This window comes from Emys orbicularis, chromosome 5, assembly GCF_028017835.1.
Source record: "Emys orbicularis isolate rEmyOrb1 chromosome 5, rEmyOrb1.hap1, whole genome shotgun sequence".
In the NCBI taxonomy this organism is placed as follows: domain Eukaryota; kingdom Metazoa; phylum Chordata; order Testudines; family Emydidae; genus Emys; species Emys orbicularis.
The window spans coordinates 35,524,435-35,548,782 of NC_088687.1; the positions used below are offsets into that span (position 1 = coordinate 35,524,435).

Below are 24,348 nucleotides of genomic sequence, written 5' to 3' on the forward strand. Positions count from 1 at the left end.
GGTTTTGGCTGCCCCAAGCAGCCACAAAAAAAAAAAAAAAAAAAAAAAAAAAAAAAAGCCGCGATCATGATCTGCGGCGGCAATTCGGCGGAAGGTCCTTCGCTCCGAGCGGGAGCGAGGGACCGTCCGCCGAATTGCCGCTGAATAGCTGGACTTGCCGCCCCTCTCCGGAGTGGCCGCCCCAAGCACTTGCTTGCCAAGCTGGTGCCTGGAGCCGGCCCTGCCAGAGACCGCCAGGGGCTGTCTTCTGGATCTGTGCTGAAAGACACTTTGAATAGACCGATCATTACAACTCTGTCTCTCTTAGGTTTTAGATGGTAACTCATTGGTGTGTATATGTTTGCTTGCTATCCCTTAATGCCAGGCTTGTGTACGTTTCCATGATTTATTGTTTATTTCCCACATCCTGTCCATGACTTTCACTAAAAATACCCATGCCAACATCGCAGCCTTAAGTATTATGGTAATGCCCAAGAGGATCTGTGATCTTAAGGACTACATGCACTGGGGTGATATGGACTGTTTTGGGACTTTTGTTATGGAATATTTACACATTTGTTAAGCAACTTCTTTAGGACTAGAGGACAAGATTCCATGAAGTTACAAGGGATCCAAGGGGGTAACTGAGGTAAGGGACCACTTGCAGGGCTGCCCTGAGACCACAAGGGGGTGCCTAGGAGGAGCCTGTGGCAGCTAGAAGCTACTATAAAATTAAATAGAAATGGCAAAATACAAAGCCAAAATTAAAGATAATTGCCTTTTCCAAAATGAGGATCTCAATTTGAATCCCCCAGGTCTCAACACATTTATACCCTTCAGTCATGCTTCTGATGGGAGATCTGCAACAGACTCAGAAGGGCTCAATTAAAGATTCTCTGGACTCTCTCCATACCAAAATAAGGCTGGATGTGTGCTTCTCTTTCTTCCTTGGAGGCAAAATAGCAATTATGGCATAGAGTAGACTGAGATCTGGCATAGAATCAAAGAAATGTAGAGCTAGAAGGAACTTCAAGAGGTCACTGAGTTCTTCCCCTGCACAGAGGTACGACCAAGTATATGTAGACCATCCCTGACAGGCATTTATCTAACCTGTTCTTAAAAACCTCCAGCGAGGGGCATTCCATAACCTCATTTGGAAATCTCTTCCAGAGCTTAACTACCCTTATAGTTAGAAAGTTTTCCTAATATTTTTAACCTAAATCTTCCTTGCTGCAGATTAAGCCAATTACCTCCTGTCCTACCTCCAATGGACATGAAAAACAATAGAAAATTGTCTTCAAATATATTAAGGTTGACTGTGCGTTGTGTGAAAAAATACTTGTTTTTGTTTGTTTTAAACCTGCTGCCTAATAATTTCGTTTGGTGACCCCTAGTTCTTGTGTTATGAGAAGGAGTAAATAGCACTTCCTTATTTACTTTTTCCACACCAGTCATGATATTATAGACCTCTATCATATCCCCCCTTAGTCGTCTCTTTTCCAAGCTGAAAAGTCCCACTCCTATTAATCTCTCCTATGGCAGCCGTTCCATACCCCTAATCATTTTTGTTGCCCTTTTCTGAACCTTTTTGAAGTCTAATATATCTTTTTTGAGATGGGGCAACCACATCTGCACGCAGTATTCAAGATGTGGGCATACTATGGATTTATATAGAGGCAATATGATATTTTCTTTCTTAATTATTCCCAACATTCTGTTTGCTTTTTTGACTGCCGCTGCACATTGAGTGGATGTTTTCAGAGAACTATCCACAATGACTCCAAGAGCTCTTTCTTGAGTGGTAACAGCTAATTTAGACCCCATCATTTTATATGTATAGTTGGGATTATGTTTTCCAAAGTGCATTCCTTTCTTGTGGATAATTTTGATGCCTCAAACTTATACCCCACACAACTGACAGTCATATGAAAAGGGAAAACTTGTATTTTCTGGGCTTCTAACTTTGCAGCAAGGCCCCTGGAGAAACTGAGGGCTGACAGACATCCTGCAAACGCCCAACATGACACTTTAGAAGCATAAACTGAGAAAATACCATCAGTTTATTGCAATATACTTTCAAATGTGTCAGGAACATAAAATGGCTAAATGAATTCAACCAAGACTTTGATTTTGGGCTTTAAATAGTAGTTTGTGTTGATATCCCAATGAACCAGTTACATAGAGTTTATATTTCTGTTTTATGGCCAGTTTGGATGCTTTTTCTATGGACTACCTTTCTGCCAGAATAAAGTAATGGAAACTATTAAGCCCAATTTCCCTAAAACAGAGTATAGATACTTAATACAGTTTTAATATTCAAATACATCTATCCTCTTCAGACACTCAACCTTTTTTGCATTTTGAACGGTTGCATCCCAACAATAATTAGGAAAATTAAATTAATATCTGGATGTAGGAGATTGATTATTAAAAAGTAGTGCAAATATACCTAGTTTCTCTCTCTCTCTTTTGTCTCCTCAATATTGGTGTATCTCTCTTAATGCCTGTCTTTCCAATTACATATACAGTACCCTTAGCTTGAAATTAAACTCTCAGCCATGGTCAAACACAGACAACATGCACAATTTTTTAGATAATGTATGTGTCGACAATGTGACAGTGGTTTATAAGCTATTTTAAAATGTTCCTGGTTATTGGTGTCCTTAACGTAGGCTTCTGCATTTCACTAGTAGCCACTATACGTACATCCAAAACTTGTCTTAAATAGGCAATTGTTACAACAGTAGTGTACAAATAAATGCATATGAGAATGTACTCACTAGCTTGTTGATGGTGCACTTCATTCGGGAAAGCGCTGAATTCATAAGCAGACTCCTTGCTTTTCACTAAGAAGGTCAGAGTACTGTCAAGCTTCTCCACAGAAGAAAACTTGAAAGCCTGTTTAGAAGAAAGATAAGAGAAAAATTCAGATCACGTAGTGCTTATGTATTATTAACCATGTCCTTGTAGTGGCAGTAAATCAAAGGATTTAAACAAAATAAATATCAACTCAGTCTCATTAAGGTTAGTTTATTTTTGAAAGACCACAAAGGAGAAGTAATCTGACATAAGACCACCAAGATAATTTGACCAAAATAAGGAAAAGTGGACATTTTGGCCCCAAGTCTTAGCTGTGACTAAACTCAGAAGGATGGGGGAAGGCCTTTAAGAAACCTCTGTGTTCCTCCTATTCTTGGCTCAGCAGTGCACTGGGCCAGTATCCTGACCTAATTTAGAGCAGCGTGGGGGTTATTCTAATGTATACCAGCCGCCAATAGACCCAAGAGGCCAATACTGCAGCTGGGGATCACAAGGCAGGAGGTTACCTAGGCTGACCCAAGTGAGGAGGATGGTATAATTACCTGGCTCTACACCAAATAGGCATCCCCCCTAAGATGGCTGGTTACAACACTTTTAGGTCGACTTTGCACCAGTGACACAGTGTAAAGCAGCTACACATATCTGAGGATCAGGGGTAACTGTGTGGAAAGTATTAGTGGTCTTATGGCAAAACAATTTGACTGGCTCATTTTTTAGCTACAGAAGACACTCATACTGCACTGAATCATGTCAGGAACCAAGTTAAGTTAGCTGCAATGATCCAAGCTAATGTCCCAATCACTGCCCCACACTCAAAAGGGCTGAAGAAGCAACTGTGCCTCATGGCAGCCTGGCGCAAAGTGGGAACTGTGCAGTCTGCTCTCCACCATGCAGCTAATACTTCTGTGGGCTAGGAAAACAGGTGGAACAGCAGGGCCCAGAGCTGTATTTCCTCCCTGCCACCTTTGAGGTGCTAAGGAGAGTAGTCTGACTGCAGAGAAATTGTGGCAAGCCCTAGAGCGGGCTGCACAAAAGTTCCTTGCATGTTCTCTCCATCAGCTCAAACCCCAGAAAATGGCTTGTCACTATTACTATCCTAAAATGATTTTTGAGAGAAGAGTTTGAAACAAAGAGGCTTACAGTATATTATATAATGTTTAACATAACAAAGGTTTTGAAGGGTGACATTTACACATTGAGCTATCACTTTGTAAATTTATCAGGATATGTCTACCCTGCAGTTGGAGGTGTGATCGCAGCACCAGCTGGCATACCCACACTAGCTTTAATCTAGCTAGCATGGCTAAAAGTAAAGATGTGGCAGTACAGGATGCAATGCAGGCTAGCAAGGTGAGTATGTAGCAAAAGTGCCCAGGGTGCTTGTACAACCCAAAGCAAAGTCTGTGCTGCTACAGCTTCACTGCTATTTTTAGCATGCTAGCTAAATTAAAGCTAGTGCAGGTTATTCCAGCCTGTGCTGCAATAACATCTCTGACTGTAGTACAGATACACCCTCAGACTCATGGCAGCTGAGGAACCTTTTACTGAGGGAAAATTTCTGAGCATGCCCTGCTGTACATAAAAATATGCACTAATAAAAGAAAACAAAAATTGAAAACACTGACTGCAGACCAGCCACACGGATATCCTCTTCAGAAGAAGCAAAACTAAAGTAGAAGCCAACTTTTTGCAGCTCCGAAAGGATCCTACAAAATACTGTACTTAGTCCAGAGAGATCTCCATGCTTTATCATGACAGCCATGCAGCGCTGCCATTTTTGGGGGGTGGGAGGTGAGAGGGGGTTCATTGTAAAGTGACACTGATTTCTGTTTTAGAATGGAAAACCCACATACAATACCAGGTAAAAAGAATTTAACTATATAACTATAAGGATATATTTTAATTTATAAGCTACTGCTTTGAATTATTACAAATTCATTCCTGTACATGGAAAATAAGGTAATCAATTAACTGTTCTGATAAGAATCAAAAGATGGAAGATACAACCAAAATACAGCAGAAAAGATTATTAATGTGCTGCAAAACCAGCTGAGAGGAAAAAAATAAAAGCAAGATAGCAACACTTCATTGAAGTCTATTGAGCCACACATGTTTATGTGACTAGGATTGTACATTTAATAACCGTTTATTTTTAGAAAGATATTTTAAAAACTCATCCCATCATGCCCAAACCCACTATTTTAAGCTGCTTAGGATCTGTAACTACTTCTGAAGGTAGGACTACTTTCAATAGTATGATGAGGCCAGTAGTACTACACTGCTATCAGAATATGTTTCCAAAGCCAACCTGACCAGCCTAACAAATGTAAAGGTCATCTTCCAGTGGCAAAGATTCAATTTAGGGTCTCTCCCCTCACTCCCAATTCCTGCTACCACTTTGATTTATTACAGCTCTTGGCCAGACACTTTTGCACAGAGACCTCTACCATGCATAGTGTACCAATTAGTTATGCCCCAGGATATGGCTTTTAGGGCTTACTACCATGTGAAATCCCATACCACTATGGTCCTGATTCAAGAAAGCACTTAAGCATATATTTAACTTAAGTGTGTGCTTTAAGTCTGATTGAAGTCAATGGAAGCTAAGCACATACTTAAAGTTAAGGATGTGCTTAAGTATTTCTCGGAATAGGGATGTATACATGTTTTCCTGAATCACAGCCTGTGCTCAGGTGTTAATAGATTTGGACCCTTAATTTGTGCAGCCAATACTTATACAGTAGACTGGCATATTTCTCATTGACTTTGGCAGCTCAACAAAAGTCACATTTTCATACAGATGAACTATACTTGAATATCTTCTATGTATCAGACAATATATTCTATGTACCTGGATTTCAACAATTTCCACCCCACCATCAACCTCAGTCTGGACCAGTCCACACAAGAGATCCACTTCCTGGACCCTACAGTGCAAATAAGTGATGGTCACATAAACACCACCCTATACCAGAAACCTGCTGAATGCTATATTTACCTACATGCCTCCAGCTTCCATCCAGGACACATCACATGATCCATTGTCTACAGCCAAGCCCTAAGATACAACCGAATTTGCTCCAATCCCTCAGACAGAGACAAACACCTACAAGATCTTTATCAAGCATTCTTAAAACTACAATACCCACGTGGGAAGTGAGGAAACAGACTGACAGAGCGAGACGGGTACCCAGAAATCACCTACTACAGGACAGGCCCAACAAGGAAAATAACAGAACACCACTGGCCATTGTGACAGCGTACCCCATAAGGCTTTATGGGGGGGTGTTTATAAATGTATGTATGATATAACTGGAATATGTTTTGTGCTGCCTGTGCCATGTAACATATCTCCGTAAAGGTTATGGTCTACTATATCTATTCATCCTATTTGTACATATATATCATTTTCTACTTGAGGTTAAGAATATGGGCTGTATGCTTGCTTGGTTTCTAAGTAAGCTTTGTGAGGCATTTGGTCAGCTTCTTTAGGAAGGAATTCGCCAGGTTAAGTACCTGATCAGGAAGCACTTGGGGAACAATGCATCTTGGAATGCTCCAATCCACATAAGAAGTCCCCCTGGAGACATGCAAGATACCATGTGGACAATGGCTTCGGCCTGTAAAGACTGAGTCATGCAGGGGCATGTGACTTGCCCAGGTGACTCCAGAACTCCATGTTGGAGCTGGACTTTGCATAGGAGGGAGGAGGGGGGGTCTCCACCCACAAGAGAGAGTCTATTTAAACCCGTGGGAGACCCCTCCATTTTGGTCTTCAGCTGGCTAAGGAAGGAGCCTCTCCACCCCCCCAGGATACTTGAAGGGAACTGGAACAAACCACAGTAACTACAGGGGGTGTGAGTGATTGCTGGACCCAGGCTAAAAGGAGATTAGCCTGTAAAAGGGAGCATTCTGGAACCGGTGAGGGACTTATCTGTATTTAGTTTGATTAGACATAGATTTGCGCATTTTATTTTATTTTACTTGGTGACTTACTTTGTTCTGTCTGTTACTACTTGGAACCACTTAAATCCTACTGTCTGTATTTAATAAAATCACTTTTTATTTAGTAATTTACTCAGAGTATGTATTAATACCTGGGGGAGCAAACAACTGTGCATATCTCTCTATCAGTGTTATAGAGGGCGAACAATTTATGAGTTTACTCTGCATAAGCTTTATGCAGGGTAAAACGGATTTATCTGGGTTTAGACCCCATTGGGAGTTGGGCATCTGAGTGCTAGCACACTTCTGTGAGCTGTTTTCAGGTAAACTTGCAGCTTTGGGGCAAGATATATTCAGACCCTGGGTCTGCGTTGGAGCAGACGGGAGTGTCTGGCTCAGCAAGACAGGGTGCAGAAGTCCTGAGCTGGCAGGGAAAACAGGAATAGAAGTAGTCTTGGTACATTAGGTGGCAGCTCCCAAGGGGGTTTCTGTGATCCAACCCGTCACAGCCCCCAGCTAAAACCTCTCCAGTGCATTATCAATGATCTACAACCTTTCCTGGAAAACGATCCCTCACTCTCACAGACCTTGGGAGGCAGGCCAGTCCTCGCTTACAAACAACCCCCCAACCTGAAGCAAATACTCACCAGCAACTACACATCACACCACAGAAACACCAACCCAGGAACCAATCCCTGTAGAAAATCTCGTTGCCTACTCTGTCCTCATATCAACTCTAGCGACACCATCAGAGGACCCAACCACATCAGCCACACCATCAAGGGCTCATTCACCTGCACGTCTACTAATGTTATATATGCCATCATGTGCCGGCGATACCCCTCTGCCATGTACATTAGCCAAACCAGACAGTCCCTACATAAAAGAATAAATGGACACAAATCGGACATCAGGAATAGTAACATACAAAAGCCAGTAGGTGAACACTTCAATCTCCCTGGACATTCTATAACAGATTTAAAAGTAACTATTCTTGAACAAAAAAACTTCAGAAACAGACTTCAAAGAGAAACAGCAGAACTCAAATTCATTTGCAAATTTACCACCATTAATTTGGGCTTGAATAGGGACTGGGAGTGGCTGGCTCATTACAAAAGCAGCTTTGCCTCTCCTGGAATTGACACCTCCTCATCTATTATTGGGAGTGGACTACATCCACCCTGATCGAATTGGCCCTGTCAACACTGGTTCTCCACTTGTGAGGTACTCACCTCTCTTCATGTGTCATTATATAATGCCTGCATCTGTAACTTTCACTCCATGCATCTGAAGAAGTGAGGTTTTTTACCCACTAAAGCTTATGCCTAAATAAATCTGTTAGTCTTTAAGGTGCCACCGGACTCCTTGTTGTTTTTGTGGATACAGACTAACACGGCTAGCCCCTGATATGTATCATTGACTTTCAATGAGACTAAGGGTATGTCTATACTTACCTCCGGGTCCGGCGGTAAGCAATCGATCTTCTGGGATCGATTTATCGCGTCTTGTCTAGACACGATAAATCGATCCCAGATCGATCCCGGAAGTGCTCGCCATCGAGAGGAGTACGCGGAGTCGACGGGGGAGCCTGCCTGCCGCGTGCGGTAAGTTCGAACTTACAATAACGTAGCTGAAGTTGCGTATCTTAGTTCGAAGTGGGGGGTTAGTGTGGACCAGCCCTTAGGCTCTTCAGTGCCTGAGTCACTTTTGAAAATAGGATTTAGGTTCCTAAATCACTTATGCACTTGTGAAAATTTTACCCATTGTCCATTCTGGGCTATCATCATTTTGAGCGGAGATTCCACATTTGGAGGAAGAGAAGGAAACATTTTTAAATGGTAGCTGTTGAAGTTGTTTATAAAGGCCAAATAATAAAATTAGTCCCAAAGGAAATGGATTCATAGGCAGACTGCATGTGAGGCTCTGCGATTCATCACATAGACAACAGCATGTATGTCGTATCTATTTCATATAACTTTTTATAGAGAAGGCTGGATTTAATTATCTTTTCTTCCCTCCCCCAAAACTTTACATACTGTAACTGGAATTATGTTTAATGTGTATGATAAAAACATCTTTTGATATATCAAATGTCTCAAAATATTGTTCAAAAAGAGTTTGATGTGAAGATTCCCTAAACCTCTCTAGATATTCAAAGTCAGTCAAATTAACAGGAGCATCACAATTTCAATATTAAGCACCTGCAACTGGTTTCCATCTTTATTCTGAAATCAAAGGAAATCTTAAAATAAAAAATCTAAATAAGTAGATCAATATTTGTAGTAGTAGAAAAATCTCATAGGAAAAATCAGTAAGCTGTATAACACAATGTTGAAATCATAAATTAAAGAAAATTATATAATGAAATAGGAACAAAACTCTAATTATGAAGCATAACAGCCACATGATCATGTCTCTACATAAGGAGTTAGTATAATAAGATATGTTCCTAGGAGAGCTTTTTTGATGTAGTATTATATGCATTTGTTGTTCCCACTTTTATAATTAAACCATTAGCAGTCCCCACCTCCCATATATCTCGATACCAAGTCCTTTCAGCACTCATCATTAAGGTTATGATTTAGTCATGTTTCAGAGTAGCAGCTGTGTTAGTCTGTATCCGCAAAAAGAACAGGAGTACTTGTGGCACCTTAGAGACTAACAAATTTATTTGAGCATAAGCTTTCGTGGGCTACAGCCCATTTCTTCGGATGCATAGGATTTAGTCATGGGTATTTTTAATAAAAGGACAGGTCATGGGCAATAAAAAAAAAATTCAGGGCCTGTGACCTGTCCATGACTTATACTATAAATACCTCTGACTAAACCTTAAGGGAGTTGCTGCTGGGGGGGGGGGGGGGGGGTAGGGCACCTGGAGGGGCTGCTGCTGGGGGGCAAGCCGGGAGGGAGGCGCACCATGGTGAGGCTGTTGCTGCGGGGGAGCGGGGGGGTACGGACCAGCCATGGCACCAGCTGCCAGGAGCCGCTGCCAGGGGCTGCCCGGGGAAGCAGCTGCATTGGCCACCCGGGCACTGCTGCCAGGGGCTGCTTGGGGAAGCGGCTGCTCCGACAGCCCGGGGATCGCCCCAGGGGGCTGGCAGCAGCGGCTGCACCAGCCATTCAGGGACCGCTGCTCAGCCGGTCTCCGGGGCCAGCCACACTGGCCACTGCTCAGGCGGTCCCCAGAGCCAGGTGCCCAAGGCCGCCAGGCAGCAGCCGGTGAGGCTGTCCCTGGGGGCACCTGAGCAGCTGGTCCCCGAGCCAGCTGGTCCCCGCAGAAGTCATGGAGGTCGTGGAAATCACAGAATCCGTGACTTTCCGCGACCTCCGTGGCAAACATTTTGATAATGTTTTAATAATGTTTTGATAAAAGTTTCAGAAGCAAATGGAAAAAAGGCACATTTTTGCACAAAACATTTTATTTTTAAAAACGATCATTTTAAGATTTAAAATGTTTTGTAAAAAAATTTTGATCAGCCCTAATGGTGACTATGTCCTGAATTGGCCAACAGTAAAAAAAAAAAAAAAAAAAAAAAAAAAAAAAAAAAAAATGAACTGAGCACTCTAACCCTATTTTTTTTTTAGTGGACATTAATGCACATCATGTACAAATAATTTGAAAGGTCAACAACAAAGGATACAATCTCTTAAAAGTATATTATCCAAACCTGACATTCTTGGTATGTCTTATTGGACTAATTTGCATTCATTAAGAGATTTTAATAAGCATCTCAGATTGCAAAGAAACTTGAACTTTTCTTAAAATCACAGAATGCTGTTTCTTTGATCAATAATTGCTGTAAGCTTTTGTATTTTACTTTAATTTTGTTTTATGTTGTGTCTGATTGTTACTCTACATAAACTGCTGTTGCCCCAGGATACCTTTGTAGATAAAATGCTAGTCTCAAAGGTTTTAATTATACTGGTTAAATAGAAGTTACTGCTATTCCTTCTACTTGATGGGAATTCTAATGATCTTCCTAAACTGTGTTCTGGTTTTCCTTATGTGAATCTCTTTTTAAGGCTCAGTTAGATGATGTTCCATTAACTGAGACTTTACAATGTAGCCTGCTGCTATACTTTGTTAGCAGAGAGCTACGGTCACCTAGTAATAGCTTGTGCCCTTCCAAAATGTCAAGTTCAGCAAAACTCAATCTTCTGAAAACCAAGAAATACAGAGTTATGGTAAACACCCATGCAACCATAACTGTCCCCCTAGAGCTGGCAATAGCCACTGGAAATTATCTGCACACATTCCAGCAGCATTCATTGGGTTAGGTTTAGCTGTATTGAATTGGTGGAGGAATAAGTTTGAACAGCTTGGAAGAGCTGTGATTGTGATATGAGGAGATCTGCCTCTGAGTACCCCCATGTGTGTTATCAAAGGAAAGAGATGCATGTGTACCTTGAGGTTCCAGTATTCATCATTTCAACATAGAATTGCGTAGACTGTATCAGCAGCAGCAGGGAACTGGGGTCTTCTTGCCATTGGTATTATCAGTGGTGAGGTGAAATATGAAATGTGAATTTAATGATGGGGAGGGTAAAGCATAGGTTTAGGTGGCATCCTGTGTGTGAGTGTGAATGGGTTGCAGAAGGGTACTGTATGAAGTTTTTGCTGAATTTTACAAGGGTAGGATTCTGTCAGGGGGATGGGCTCAGTGTTTGAACACATGGCAAATGCAAACAGTGCCTGTCCATCACAGTGAAAAAGCAGAGTGTTATGGGTGTTGTGGGGCATGGCACAAAGAGGGCAAAGTTAAGGTTGGATGGACATTTACCTTTACTCTGTATTTCCTGGTTTTTCAGAAGTTTCAGTTTTGCTAAGTCAACATTCTGGAAGGGCTATCACTCGGCAACCTTAACTCTGTGTTAAAGATTTTGCCATTCAATTTCCTAGGGTTTTTTTAAATAGAAAGAGAAATGTTTGTTGACAGGAGGTAGTGGTCATTTAGGCAGCTGTAATTCTCACCTAGGTTTACAGTTCATATGATACTGTGGCTAGATAATAAAAAAAAAACTAGTCTTATATAGTGCTTTTCAGCCTTATACATTATCCCCATTTTACAGATGGGAAACTGAGGCACAGAACTACAAATAGTTTCAGTCCAGTAGTCTTTCCATTAGGCCACATGGTTGCTACGGGATTCCTCAGTGGACATTTTGTTCCAGTGAAATGGGAATAATGGTCAGGTTTTGAAATGCTTACAATGTGTAGTTGCTAAGAGAACCAGTGAGAGAAATCTCTGGTCTATGTCTCAAAACCTTGTCAATGTTATTACATGGTTGTTACAATAACTTTAAGGGTGTGAGAGAATCCTGGTGTGTCTCTCTTCTCCATCCTCTGCCACACCACTTCCTGCAACATGTAGCTCCCCTGCCAACATTTCCAGTTCTCTCTCCCCTTCCCATCCCATTGAGTCATTAGTTGTCACTGTAGAAACCATTAACATGTAAAAAAGTTGCTCCTTGCTGTCTCCTGCCCTATGCTGCTGTCTGTTAGGGTTGCCAACTTTCTAATTGCACAAAACCAAACACCCTTGCCCCTGTCCCGCCCCTTCTCCGAAGCCCCATTCCCACTCACTCCATCCCCCTCCCTCCGTCACTCATTCTCCCCCACTCTTGCTCACTTTCACTGGGCTGGGGCAGAGGGTTGGGGTGTGTGTGTGGGGGGGTGAGGGCTCTGGCTGGGAGTGCAGGCTCTGGGGTGGGGCCAGGGATGAGGGATTTGGGGTGAAGGAGTGTGGGAGGGGGTACGGGCTCTGGGAGGGAGTTTGGGTATGGGAAGGGGCTCAGGGCTGGGGCAGGGGGTTGGGGTGCGGGAGGGGTTCAGGGTGTGAGCTCTGACTGGGCGGCGCTTACCTCAGGCGGCTCCCTGTCAGTGGTGCAGCGGGACTAAGGCAGGCTCCCTGCTTGCCCTTGCTCCATGCGGCTCCCAGGAGCGGCTGGAATGTCTAGCTCCTAGGTGGAGGGGACAGGGGGCTCTGCGCACTGCCTATGCCTGCAGGCACCACCCCCGCAGCTCCCACTGGCCATTGTTCCTGGACAATGAGAGCTGCGGAGCCAGCGCTCGGGGTGGGGGCAGTGCATGGAGACCCCCGGCTGACTCTATGCCTAGGAACCGGACATGCCAGCCACTTCCAGGAGCCGTGCGGCGCCAGGGCAGTCAGGGACCCTGCCTTAGCCCCGCTGCGCCACTGACCGACTTTTAGCAGCCTATTAAAATCTCTCGGATTGCTTACAGTACTCACCAGGAGATCAATGCCGATTCCGGTAGACTCCCACCAATCCGGGAGAGTTGGCAACCCTACTGTGTGTACACATCACAGGTAGCAGTTTACTTCAAAGCTACAGGCTACCTTGGTTACATGATCTGAGATGCACACGGAGCTGGGCTCCTCACTCCTGCTACCCACCCTCAGCTGGGAATCCTGTCCCTGCTTCAGCTTGCTTCCCCAGCCATGCCCCAGGTCCATCCAGTCTGCCCCTCTCCCACACACTGGCCAGATCCCAGGACCAATCCCCAGTGGGGTGATGTGTATCTTACCTATTCATTTTCTGGATTTCAGATATTTAAATTTCAGTCCCCCCACTCCAGATCGCAGCTCACATGGAGGGGCTTAGACACCCCAAGAGAAGCCAGATCCCCCACATCTCAGAACACATAATGGCAGGGAGAGGGGCTCAGACCCCTGCAGAGGGGAGAATTCAGAACTGGCAGTAGTCTCCCCACCAGTCATAAACCCCCAACTTCCTCTGCTACCCCTCATTCTCCTCCCCCGCACCTGAACCTCCCAACCCCTCTTCTCTCCCCTAATATCCATTTCCATTTAGGGCCCCATAATACACCCATCCCTCACTGCAGATACAAACCCCTCTTCATTCCTCCCCTCCAATGAGAATTCACATGTGCAATTTCTTTTCAAAAGGAGCTTCAGCACCTTCTGAATATTCTGTTATACTCAGATGATGGTTTGGGGGGGGGGGAGGGGAGAGGGTTAACTAAAAAAAGCCTGTCAAAGGCAGATTTTCCCCAAATGCTTACAGTTCATTCTCAGATTTCTGCCCAGATTTCTTAAAAGTTGCATGCTCAAAGAGGTGAGCAGTAGCCCATTCATCTCGATGAGATGTTCTCAGATGAAAGGCTACTCAATGTGGATGAATACAGCCTAAAAAAATAGCCCTGAAATGTGTGAACTGATCTATTCATATCAGCGGGTGTTCCCTTCCCCTCTCCCCAGGGCAGGAGGAGAATTTCTGATGTGTGTCAAGCATACCCCTTCGCAGATCCTATTCCAATATCAGCCACTTGTTCTTGGTGCATGCTGCAAGCATACCTGTTCTAAGCTCCCTCCACAGAAGGGCGGGGTCCCCCACATCCTGTCACACACTTTGAACAGGGACTATGGTTCAGACACCAACAGGGGGAAGGGACTACAAGTCCACATGGGGGTGGGGAGAGAAGGAAGCTCAGATCTCCAGATCCTGCCATACAGAGAAAGGGAAAATATGAGGCTGATGGGTGCTCCTGGGCTTCTCCCCCTGCTTTCCTGCAACTCCCATCTATCTCTTTCCCAGTGTCCCTCTCCATCACCTAAGTCCCCCAAACCCTCTCACCTCCACATCCCCATTTATCCCCCTCCCCTTGCTGCAGCCCCAAACTCCTCTCATTCCTATTTCCCCCACTCCTCCACCCCTTCAGATACCTCTTCCCTGCCAGCGAGCATTCACTTTAAAAAATAATCATTTTTTAAAAATCCTGACAGACAGATTTTAGTAATAAGCCTCTCCCCCTTTTCCAGATTTCTGCCCCAGGTAGGGCTCAAACTGACTCTAGGTGGTGGGTCAGATTCAAAGAACCACTACTTTTCCCCTTGAGCTAACCAACTGGCATAAAACTTGGTTGGCTAACAATCCTGTTAACGCCTCTGTTTGCACATGTTCCGTGAACTCTATTAGGAGTGAAAATAAGCACACGCGGCTTGCAGGAAGCCTAACTGCAGAAGCAACATCTTTTTCAAATAATGGTTTCAGCTGATTTCCCACAAAAGGCTGGCTGGTGCCATGCACTCTGTTGGGATAACCTTGAGCATTTGAGACCCTGGTCCAATAGTCTGAGCCCTGGATTGACCTTTATGTGTGAGCTAAAAAGGTTGTCAGAATCTCTGAACTTTAAGAAAAGCTGTTTTTATTTTCCACGGGCTTTATCTCAGGAACCCCTTGTTCAAATGTCCTCAAATTTGGACCACTAACAGAACCCACGCTCCCATTAGGCATATCAAAACTAAAGAGTCAAGCTTTAAACAGAAAGCTCATCTTAACCTTAAGTATAACAAGGCTGTTGCTCTGCTGCTAAAATAAGAGGTTAAAGGAGTTTGAAAATTGTGTGAAATAGTTTAGCTAGTGCAGTTACATTGCTCCATGGCTTGGTGTTCATCATTAAAAATAACAACACAAAATGGATTTCCCATTACCATTCTTTCCCACAGAACAGCCATCATGCTGTGTGGATAGGACCACTTAATTGATAATGAAAAAGTCTCTTGGCAGTGACTTATGTTTCCTATACTAACCCAGAGCAAATAAAACTAAATAGCCAGACCTACAGTAGCTCCAAATTTATACCCCCATTTATTATTCAGGTGAGTAAAGGTTAGGAGATCATTAAAATATGCCTGGCATTCAAAACACTAGTATTGTATTTCCTAGTGCACATACTGTTGTGCATGGGGAAAATTTGCAATTTGTACTTGAATATTATTTAAAATTGTATATGTCTTACTTACTGAATTTTAGTCACATTGTTGAGATGAGGGGCCAACCTAATGAACAAAAGAATCTAATAACCTATAGACATTTAAGACAGACATGGTATTGCTACCTCACTATTTTTTTAAAACTCAGTCTCACACCATAACCTTTCAACAGAAAATTTTGTTAAATCCAGATCAAGGTCATTTTAGATGGCCTTTAATCTAGAGATTTAAGAATGATCAGATATTGTAAAGACTTCAGGAGGTGCACTGGCTGGATAAGCTACACTTTATTTTATTTTATTTTCCAGGAACAAAAGTGAATTGTATTTGGAAGGAATCTACCACTGTATTTAAACAGAATACTAATAATGAAATATATCATTTTTTATTAATTCTTTTGTTATGAGTGTAATGCCTTAGGTGGTAGATAAGGTATATTTGTCACAGGAAAATGAGACTTGTCTATGTTACACACAGACTTTTTTGTTGTTGTTCTTTCTTTGTCATTACAATATAGACGTGTCAAATATGCTCAAACTACCAATCCTTGTACAAGTGATATTTCAGTTTCTGTCCATTCTAAAGACTGCTTTCTTTTCCTGTTGTTTTTTACATGTTGCTGGTAAAGGAGACTTCATGCTGCAGAGGCTTTATACTGCAGTGCTGAATATGAAGTCCAGCTTCAAAGCCTGAATTCTTCTAAACACGTGCAAATATCTGCATGGCAACCAGCAGACCTCATGAGTTATAACTGAATAGCTGTGTACAGTCTATATATGCATAGTAAGCTAATATTTTCCATACATATGCTTTCAGTGTTCAGTACCAACCCAAAAGAAGGGATTTACTGCTGAATGGATATACTGTGATCCAAAACTCTCCCTCCCCAACCACTTGTGTGATTTAAGCACATTTTCCCTTGGTTTCAGAATAGACTCAGCAGTTTCTTTTTTGAGATTGATAGAAATTAATTATTATTATTTTCATCTATGAGGCAGGGACATTAGTCTATGACTGTAGAGAATCATTCAAATTTATGTCATTGTGTAAACAATAAATAACAAAACACAACTAATAATAGCTCAATAGAGATTTGTTTTCACTTGTCTGATTTGTTTACAACTAGACATCTCAAAGACTGGCTTCTTTCCACTCTTGTTGATCCATAGCTCGTTATTATTCTATCAAAATAGCCTTTATAGCACAGTATACGTTCTATCTCATACTGGCACTTTTATGCTTTTTTATTAACTTAATGGAGATGTTAACTTACCTGACAAGCAAAAGCTATTGGATCAGCCACTTTTTTAAATATGCGTTCAATCTCCTCTACTGCTGTGTAGTATTCAATCTGTGTCACGGCCTTAATGACTCCCCCACAGTAGACATTTACATTTACAGGGCCAGCAGGAAAATCTTATAAAACACAAACAAAAACGGCAGCTGAAAATATTTTATAATGCCAGACTGGAGGTCTCAGGGAGTAAGTAAAAGAACAGAGAAATATCACAAACACCACATAAAAAGTAACAAATAAGATTTTCATTTCACAGATGTTTCAATGCAATAATTTTTAAACCAAATCCTTCAGTTTAACACAAAAATGCAACAAAAATACATATCTGTAAATTCTTATAAAATATAGCTATGTATTGTTTCAAATTAGAAGCTAGATGAAAACAGAATGCTTCACATTTCAACCTTCCCTTTGATGGATTGATGCTCTATAATCAGCTGCCTTCTGCCTACAGATTAAGTAAAAATTCAGTCATTTATTACAAGTTACAGATTTACTATTCATCTTTTGAAATGTTTTTCTTAATTGCAGACAAGCCTCTCAGAATTGAGTTTTGTAGAAATTACAGTTTAATTACTTCCATTCCAGTTGTTTATCTACTGAAAGCTGAGGAAGGAGGTATTTGTATAGTCTGTTACTTTAGAACAACTTGCTCTGTGTATGCAGCATGACCCCTCTTTATAAGTATGTTTTATAATTCATTAGTATTCATTGTGCCGTGAGTCCTGCTGAACCTACCAACGGCAGAACTAAAATTCTAGCTCTCCTCACAAAAGAATTAAAAATGGACAAACTTGAAGACAGAGAAGAAATGGAGAGTCAAAGAAACTCAGATTAATAGAAATCAGTATCTCAATTCACTTAAATGATAACAAGCACAAACTCATTTTACTTTCCTTTGTTAAAATGAAATCAGCTGGATCCTTGGTCCAAATGGGCATTCCTGTACTTTAGTTATTCTAGGTTTTTGCCGGGGGGAGGGAGGGGGACAAATAACAAAGAAGCTAAATTGAACAATGATGGGGGAAAACCAGTGCTTCTGTTGGAATGGCAAACACTTTTTATTTAAAAGCTCCAATGGAACAAAAAACTAACCTTGGTTTGGGACAAAAAGAAACTGAACTTATTAGTTATGCTTTGTATTTTGTGTTTATTAATCTATACCACTTACGGCTATCTGCCCTGGCCCAATAATTTCCCCAGAAGATATGCCTGGAGGAGCCCCCACAATACAGTCAATGGGAATTTCAGTTTGTCTTTCCTGAAAGATGCCTCATCACCAAGATCTTCCTCTGGCCAACCATAGACATTTCAGATCACCACCTACCTCCCCATTGAGCCATCCTGGTAATGAATAACTCTCAAGCATATGGATAATCAGGCAACTTGCAACCTCACCTCTGAGTGCCTCCATACTTGAATGGACTTCATAGAGAGGTGGACCCCAGGAGCTCTTGTTCTAATCCCAGCTGTCACTGACTTGCCTGTTTTACTGGTCAAATCACAACTTCCTTGCCTCAGTTCCCCCTCTGTAACATGGGAATAATACTACTCATCTAACCTCACAATAGTGTCTTAAGGATCAATTAGTGTCCATATAGCCCTTTGAATGCACCATAGAAATGTTAAGTACAACTATTACTATCAAAGCCACCTATGATCCCCAGTGAGAGGGAGCCAGTGGTGGCTCCTTTAAAGGAAGAGGAATGAGGTCAGTGATTGTGATCAACTTCTTCCCTGCAAAGAGAGATGCAGCCTCCCACAGGAGATGATCTGAGAACACTAATACAAGAAAGAGCTGCTGCTCCCATGGGAGTGAAGAGAAGCTGATGTACACTTCTGTCACCCACAGATCACATATGCCTAAGAGGGAACAATGGGATTTGCTAGTGCTTAGCATCCCCGAAAAATTAAGCCACTTAAACCTTGTCTACACTACACAGTTTTGGTGAGAAAAGTCAGCTTTCATCGACAAAACAAAGATGCCAAAATATGGATTTTAGGGCCTAACTTCAGGCGACCAAGTTTGAAAACTGTAGCTTAAGTGTTTTCCTCCTAAATGATGTGGTATTACCATGGTTTTTAAAAATAAAATATTATATACTACCCTTTGGGAATTCACAACATGCTACAGAGAGGCAAATTGAATCCTGAACTCTTAGCTGAATATTTCCATCACACCTCTAGTCCAATAACTGTGAGGGAGGTATGGCCATTCCCTCTGCATTCTGAAGCTCATACAATGAAAAATGTTGTTGTATTGTTTATCGTGCTCCAGGCAAAATAAGAAAATAGAATAGCTAATATTATGGATGAAGTGATTGACAAAACCCAGAGAAACCAAGGGGGACTGAGTAATATAGAGAAACGGGATGGATATGAAATCACAGCAAAGAAAGGAAATGTTCTCAGATGTCAGTAAGAATTATAGACAGGCATATGGGCAAAAAGAAAAAACAACTTCGCTGAATAAAATAAGAGACAAAACATCTTGTTAAACCTAATGCAGTAATAAGAATATTAGCTTTGCATTTTATAGCAGGAATTTATTAAGAATGTTAATCTGTGACTAATCAATGACATTTTAAAGCATGCCACCTGCCACTTAACCACACAAAAACAACCCAATAAAATCCAGTTTCCCATAAATCACAAGCCCTTGTGTTGGTGTATTAATAAAAAGAATAATGCTCTGTATGCAAAACCCATACACAGGAAACACTTACAAAATAATATTAGAATCTAATGGGAAGTGAAAATACTTATTGTAAGACAAGTGAAGAGAGTCCAGGACCAAAATTTTCTATTTATTTAAAGCTACAGCAATGTTCTCTTACCTAAAGCTTTCATGCATCTGACCGTCTGATTCCAAAAGGCTGGTTGTGTCCTAATTCGTTGATTGTCTGTTATGAATTCAATTTCTACAGTTTCAGTTATTTCATCTCTCAAAAGAATGAATATTTCACCAGGGTTCTATAAAGTGAGAAATATGCTCCCATTAGCCTTTCACCAAATTATACTGAAACCATAAAATGTAAATCATATGCTTTAATGTAAGTTGCAAGAAAAGTTCTTTTACCAATAGCTTTATATCCTGAAATATTGTTATATAACAGCTGTAATGCTATTTCATTAAGTTATCCTTTATGTTTCTCTAAGTAAAAAACTGACAGGATTACTGTAATAGTTTGAACTCTGTTTACTAAAACCATATATAATGAAATTCTTTTCACTGTGAGGCTATCATATATTCACTTCCAGTACACAAAGGGTGAAATTCCCCTCATTCAGGGGACCCCTACACTACTTAAGACACACTTAAACCCTCAGAATTGATTCATGGGTTAGGAACTTAAGTGGTACAATGGTCTTCTACAGACCTCTGAGCAAGGGTGAATTTCAACATAGAGAACATTAGTGAGCTACAGTACATGATGGGCCAAATTCAAAGGTGACCTAGAGATGGTGTAAGTTGCATCTCAGAGGCGGTGTAAAACTGCATCTCAGTTTTAGGGGTAAACTGGTGCATTTTAAATACTAAAGGCAGAATTATAGTAAGGCAAGGAGCTAACAAGAAGGTACAAGATAAAACAAGCTGACTACTTTATCTTACGCCTTCCTGCACCCGCCCCTGAGTTGTTCTCCATGCACTGTTCAACCTTCTCTGTATGCAAGTGCACTAGTTTATACTCAGTCATGCTGACTCCGACTGTCATACTGGTTTGTAATGTTGCACTGTTCAACACCTTTAAACTTGGCCCACTGATTTGTGGCAAATCTATATATTTTCACTGGGAAAATATACACACATGCTAATGTTCTTTGAAGAACAGAACAAGAGTCAGAACAATCATTCACTATGAACAATTCACTGAGGTATATTTGCCACCCTTCAGATCAGCTAAAACTGAACTAAATTTCACCCTTAATCTCTTTATTAGTCCTTCAAAACAAAATGTATACCATTATATCACTACATAATCTCACTTCTGAATGTGATGGGGTGATCCGTGCATGAAGGAACCCTTCAGAACAACAATCTGGGGGGTAGGGGGATAATCTAGGCCCTTGTTTTTCTTATCTTTTTAACCAGAAAGATTTCCCCAAAGTCAAAAGGGAATATATATGTTTCACTGTTTAGAGAAGCAGTTTTACACTTTCTAGCATACCCTCCTTCCCAAAATAATAATTTCCTAATTTATATTATGGAAAGGTCCTATAGAACTTAACAGACAATGAAAAACTCTTCCAAAAATAAATAAATCTGAACTAACCTAGAGAATTCTATAGAAGGGATATTCATTATTAAATTCAATGTGTTGGTTAAAATTCTATTGCAAGTTTCTACTGTTTCGAATAATACTCTCGATCTTCATAATGGGGTTTTCCAGTGAGGAAAAACAGTATTTCTCAGAAGTACACATTTTAAAGCATACTAACTGTAATTCTTTATTCAGTTCTATAAGTTTTAGCGTAATTTATATAGAGACCTATTGGTTTAATCAGTGCTGATTACTGAAAGAGTTTTCCAAAATAGTAAAAGTTTTAAGCTAAATATGTTCTATCTGCATGTCTTTCATCGGATTTTCAGCTGTAAGCTAGGGTTGGCTGAACCACTGCTACTCAGTGGCATGGAATAGCCTATTTGTAACATAGCAGCCAAAACTGTGCGACATTCCTTCCACTTCTCTGCCATGCCATTATTAGCCTGATTCTTCAGCCCTCACATGACTGTGGCCACTCACTTGTCTAAGGGCTACAGGGTTGGGCTTCAGATGTTGCACTCTTTACACAGTTTTCATGCTTTTGTGTTTTCTCACATACGGTGTTGATTTTTTAAAATGAGCATTCATATGTTTGCGTTCTCTCTCTCTCGCACACACACATCTACCACCCCAAACCTGATTCTTACTGAGAAGCAATTCATATCTTTTGAAAAAGTTCCTCACTAGTTTTCCTTTACATTGCAATGAAACATGTTGAAGCAGAATTATATCTGACCCAATCTGCCAAACAATTTTTAATTGAAGTAAAATCCTGCAGTGATTGTCCCAAATCCATATTAGTTTGTAGATGTTTGTATTGAATGTGACACACAGGCAGCATCACTCCCACTGCAGGTAAACTCTCATTTGTGCTCCAGAGTAGTGATCTGCCCCCCAGAACTGACCTGCAATGAAGGAGCTTGTAGCAGGGGCAGGGCAGAGGAGCGATATTTGTGCCTAACTTTTTAGCATTGAAAGGTCTTACCTCACATGATATCCTTTCTGGTAGCACCAATACTGATGGTCTTATAGTTTCCAACGTTTCAGAAACTACCTCAGTTTCCAAACTCACATCTGTTTTCACTGATACTCCTCCTTCATCCAACTGCAAGTTAACTTCAGAGTGATCTCGGTAATCTGCAGGATATAATATTGAGTGAAATGTATTGTTAGTCATCCCACACAAATAAAATGTGATGGGCTGAAAACAGCTAGACGATGATTATTTACAAAATGCTACTGATGTGAAGAAATAAAAGAAAGTAGATGAAATCCTGGCCCCATTGAAGTCAATGGATTTCATCCAGTGTCCTTGTCCAAAAGATCCCACAACCCATATTCTCATGTGAGTAAAGATTATCAAGATGAAGTCCCACTGAGAGCAAAAGAATTTGGCTTTGTCTATAGTGGGGATTTGCCACCAGTATAGTTGCAACAGAGCAAACCCCAGTCTATGCAGGGTAAATTGAGATAAGCAATGATTTTCACCACTGCAGCCTATCCTTGTTTCAAACAGGGCTAAGCTTTACTGATACAAATGCCACCCACCTGACTCAACAGGTAGGAAACTTTATAGGACCTGCTGGGGCAGACAGCCACGGGGAAAGGGCGGGGGGAGGGAACACATACCAGAACACAAAAGGTGGGCCCTTTCTCCTCCAGGATTTCTCTGCCTCCCATTGGCCAGCCAGAGGGAGATGGGAGGTGATTGGCCCCTTTCTTCTCCCCACCCCATTATTTTAAACCTTTGCCCAGGTCTATTTTAGCTATCCTACCCTCCTCCTCTGTAGTTTTAGGATACAAGCTGTGTATTTTAGGATTTGTGGGTCTAACCAATTGCCTCTTTCGGGATGTTAGGAAGGAACTTTTCCCATTGGTGCAAAATGGAGAGGGGCCTGCTGTGTTTTTTCCACCTTCCTTACAGCCCCATGGAGACAGTTATGTTAAATGGCAGTAGGACTTAGAAATAAATATTAGTAACTTGTGCGAATGTTTAGTTTGTCATAACTTGTGGCTGGTGTCCAGTGTGGATAAAAAGGCCAAAATGGCCAGTTCCCTGAAGTAAGAGAACTGGGATTTCTCTGGTGGACTTGTGCTTCTGGGAGAAGGGGAGACCTGAAGTCTTTGCAGACTGAGGTCCCTCTTTTGGTACTGTCTGTCCCCATTAGAGTGGGGAGGGTGAGAAGATACACCAGAGTGAGCTGAATCCTAGGGATAGGCTGAGGTTAGTCTACTCTGAGTTATGTTCTTTATGGTGGGAGCCCTGTAACCCTCGCATTTGACCCATTTAAATGTCTGGTACACATGAGTCAGGGGAAATGGGGCAGATGACACTGGAGTTGTGTTCAGCCATTAAATCCACCTCTGTGCCTGTTCTCATTCACCTGTGTGTTCTGACCAATTGCAGCTTTGTCTGGCTACACTAGGGGTTTGCCTCAGGACAGCTACACTAGTGAGCTGCTACCGATGGATCATCTAACCAGGGCAAATCCCTGGCATAGACAAAGGTCTTTTCCATAAATATGTAGTGGATGTAATGAGCAGCAGAGCTAGTGCTCCTTCGTCTGTCATTCACATCTAACAAGTTGGACTCACAGCATCCTAAACATATACACTATCTGTGCAAGATGATATTCTGACTTTAAAATAAGATACCATCCCATTTAGTTTGCTGTGCAATTTACAGTGATGGGTTTCTTCTTTATTCCACAATCCTAGTACGGCCGGAAGAGCTGTAGCATGAGCCCTTCATCCCATCTCAGAATTTTAATGTGAAAACATAGAAGAATTGGCAATTGCCTCTCCAGAACTGTGTTTTAGAAAAAGCCGTTCTTCACACCTGCTACTTCTCAGCTCTATCATTATTACTCCATTCTACTGACTAGCTCTGCCATAGTACAAAACGTTAGACAGTCTCACCACCTTATCTCACAGGACAGCAGCACATTCGTAATGATGCAGGATTATCCAATATTCTGCAGCACATTTAATGTAGTCTAATGATATTTCAGGCTTCTCATCAGCCAGTCAGGATTCTGTGAGCAGTCAGAGGACCAGAGCATTTTGTATTACTGTAAATTATGGAACCCAGACAACACTGAGTTGCAAACTCGTGATGGGCAGACCTCAACATTTTGGGAATTTGGTTTAGTTCAGATAAGCCCTAAAGGTGTCTGATGGGGTGTCCTCCTCACACTTGCCCAGAAAGGGTTAAGGCAGGCCAGAAAGTCCAGTTAACCTGTGACCGTGATTGCTGGAGAGTGGCCATGCTGAGATTGCTCAATCA

At 41.6% G+C, this 24,348-nt stretch overlaps 1 protein-coding gene across 1 annotated transcript in view; it reads right to left on the reverse strand.

Annotated features, from left to right (window-relative positions):
• The window catches only part of BANK1 (B cell scaffold protein with ankyrin repeats 1), a 233,933-nt gene that overhangs the window by 180,180 nt on the left and 29,405 nt on the right, over positions 1 to 24,348 (reverse strand). Inside the window, exons 3-6 of the mRNA XM_065405166.1 lie at positions 22,048 to 22,199; positions 19,635 to 19,770; positions 16,774 to 16,916; positions 2,760 to 2,877 (exon numbers count right to left, since the gene is read on the reverse strand). Coding sequence (XP_065261238.1) covers positions 2,760 to 2,877; positions 16,774 to 16,916; positions 19,635 to 19,770; positions 22,048 to 22,199 — 549 coding nt within the window. The remainder of the gene's footprint in view (positions 1 to 2,759; positions 2,878 to 16,773; positions 16,917 to 19,634; positions 19,771 to 22,047; positions 22,200 to 24,348) is intronic.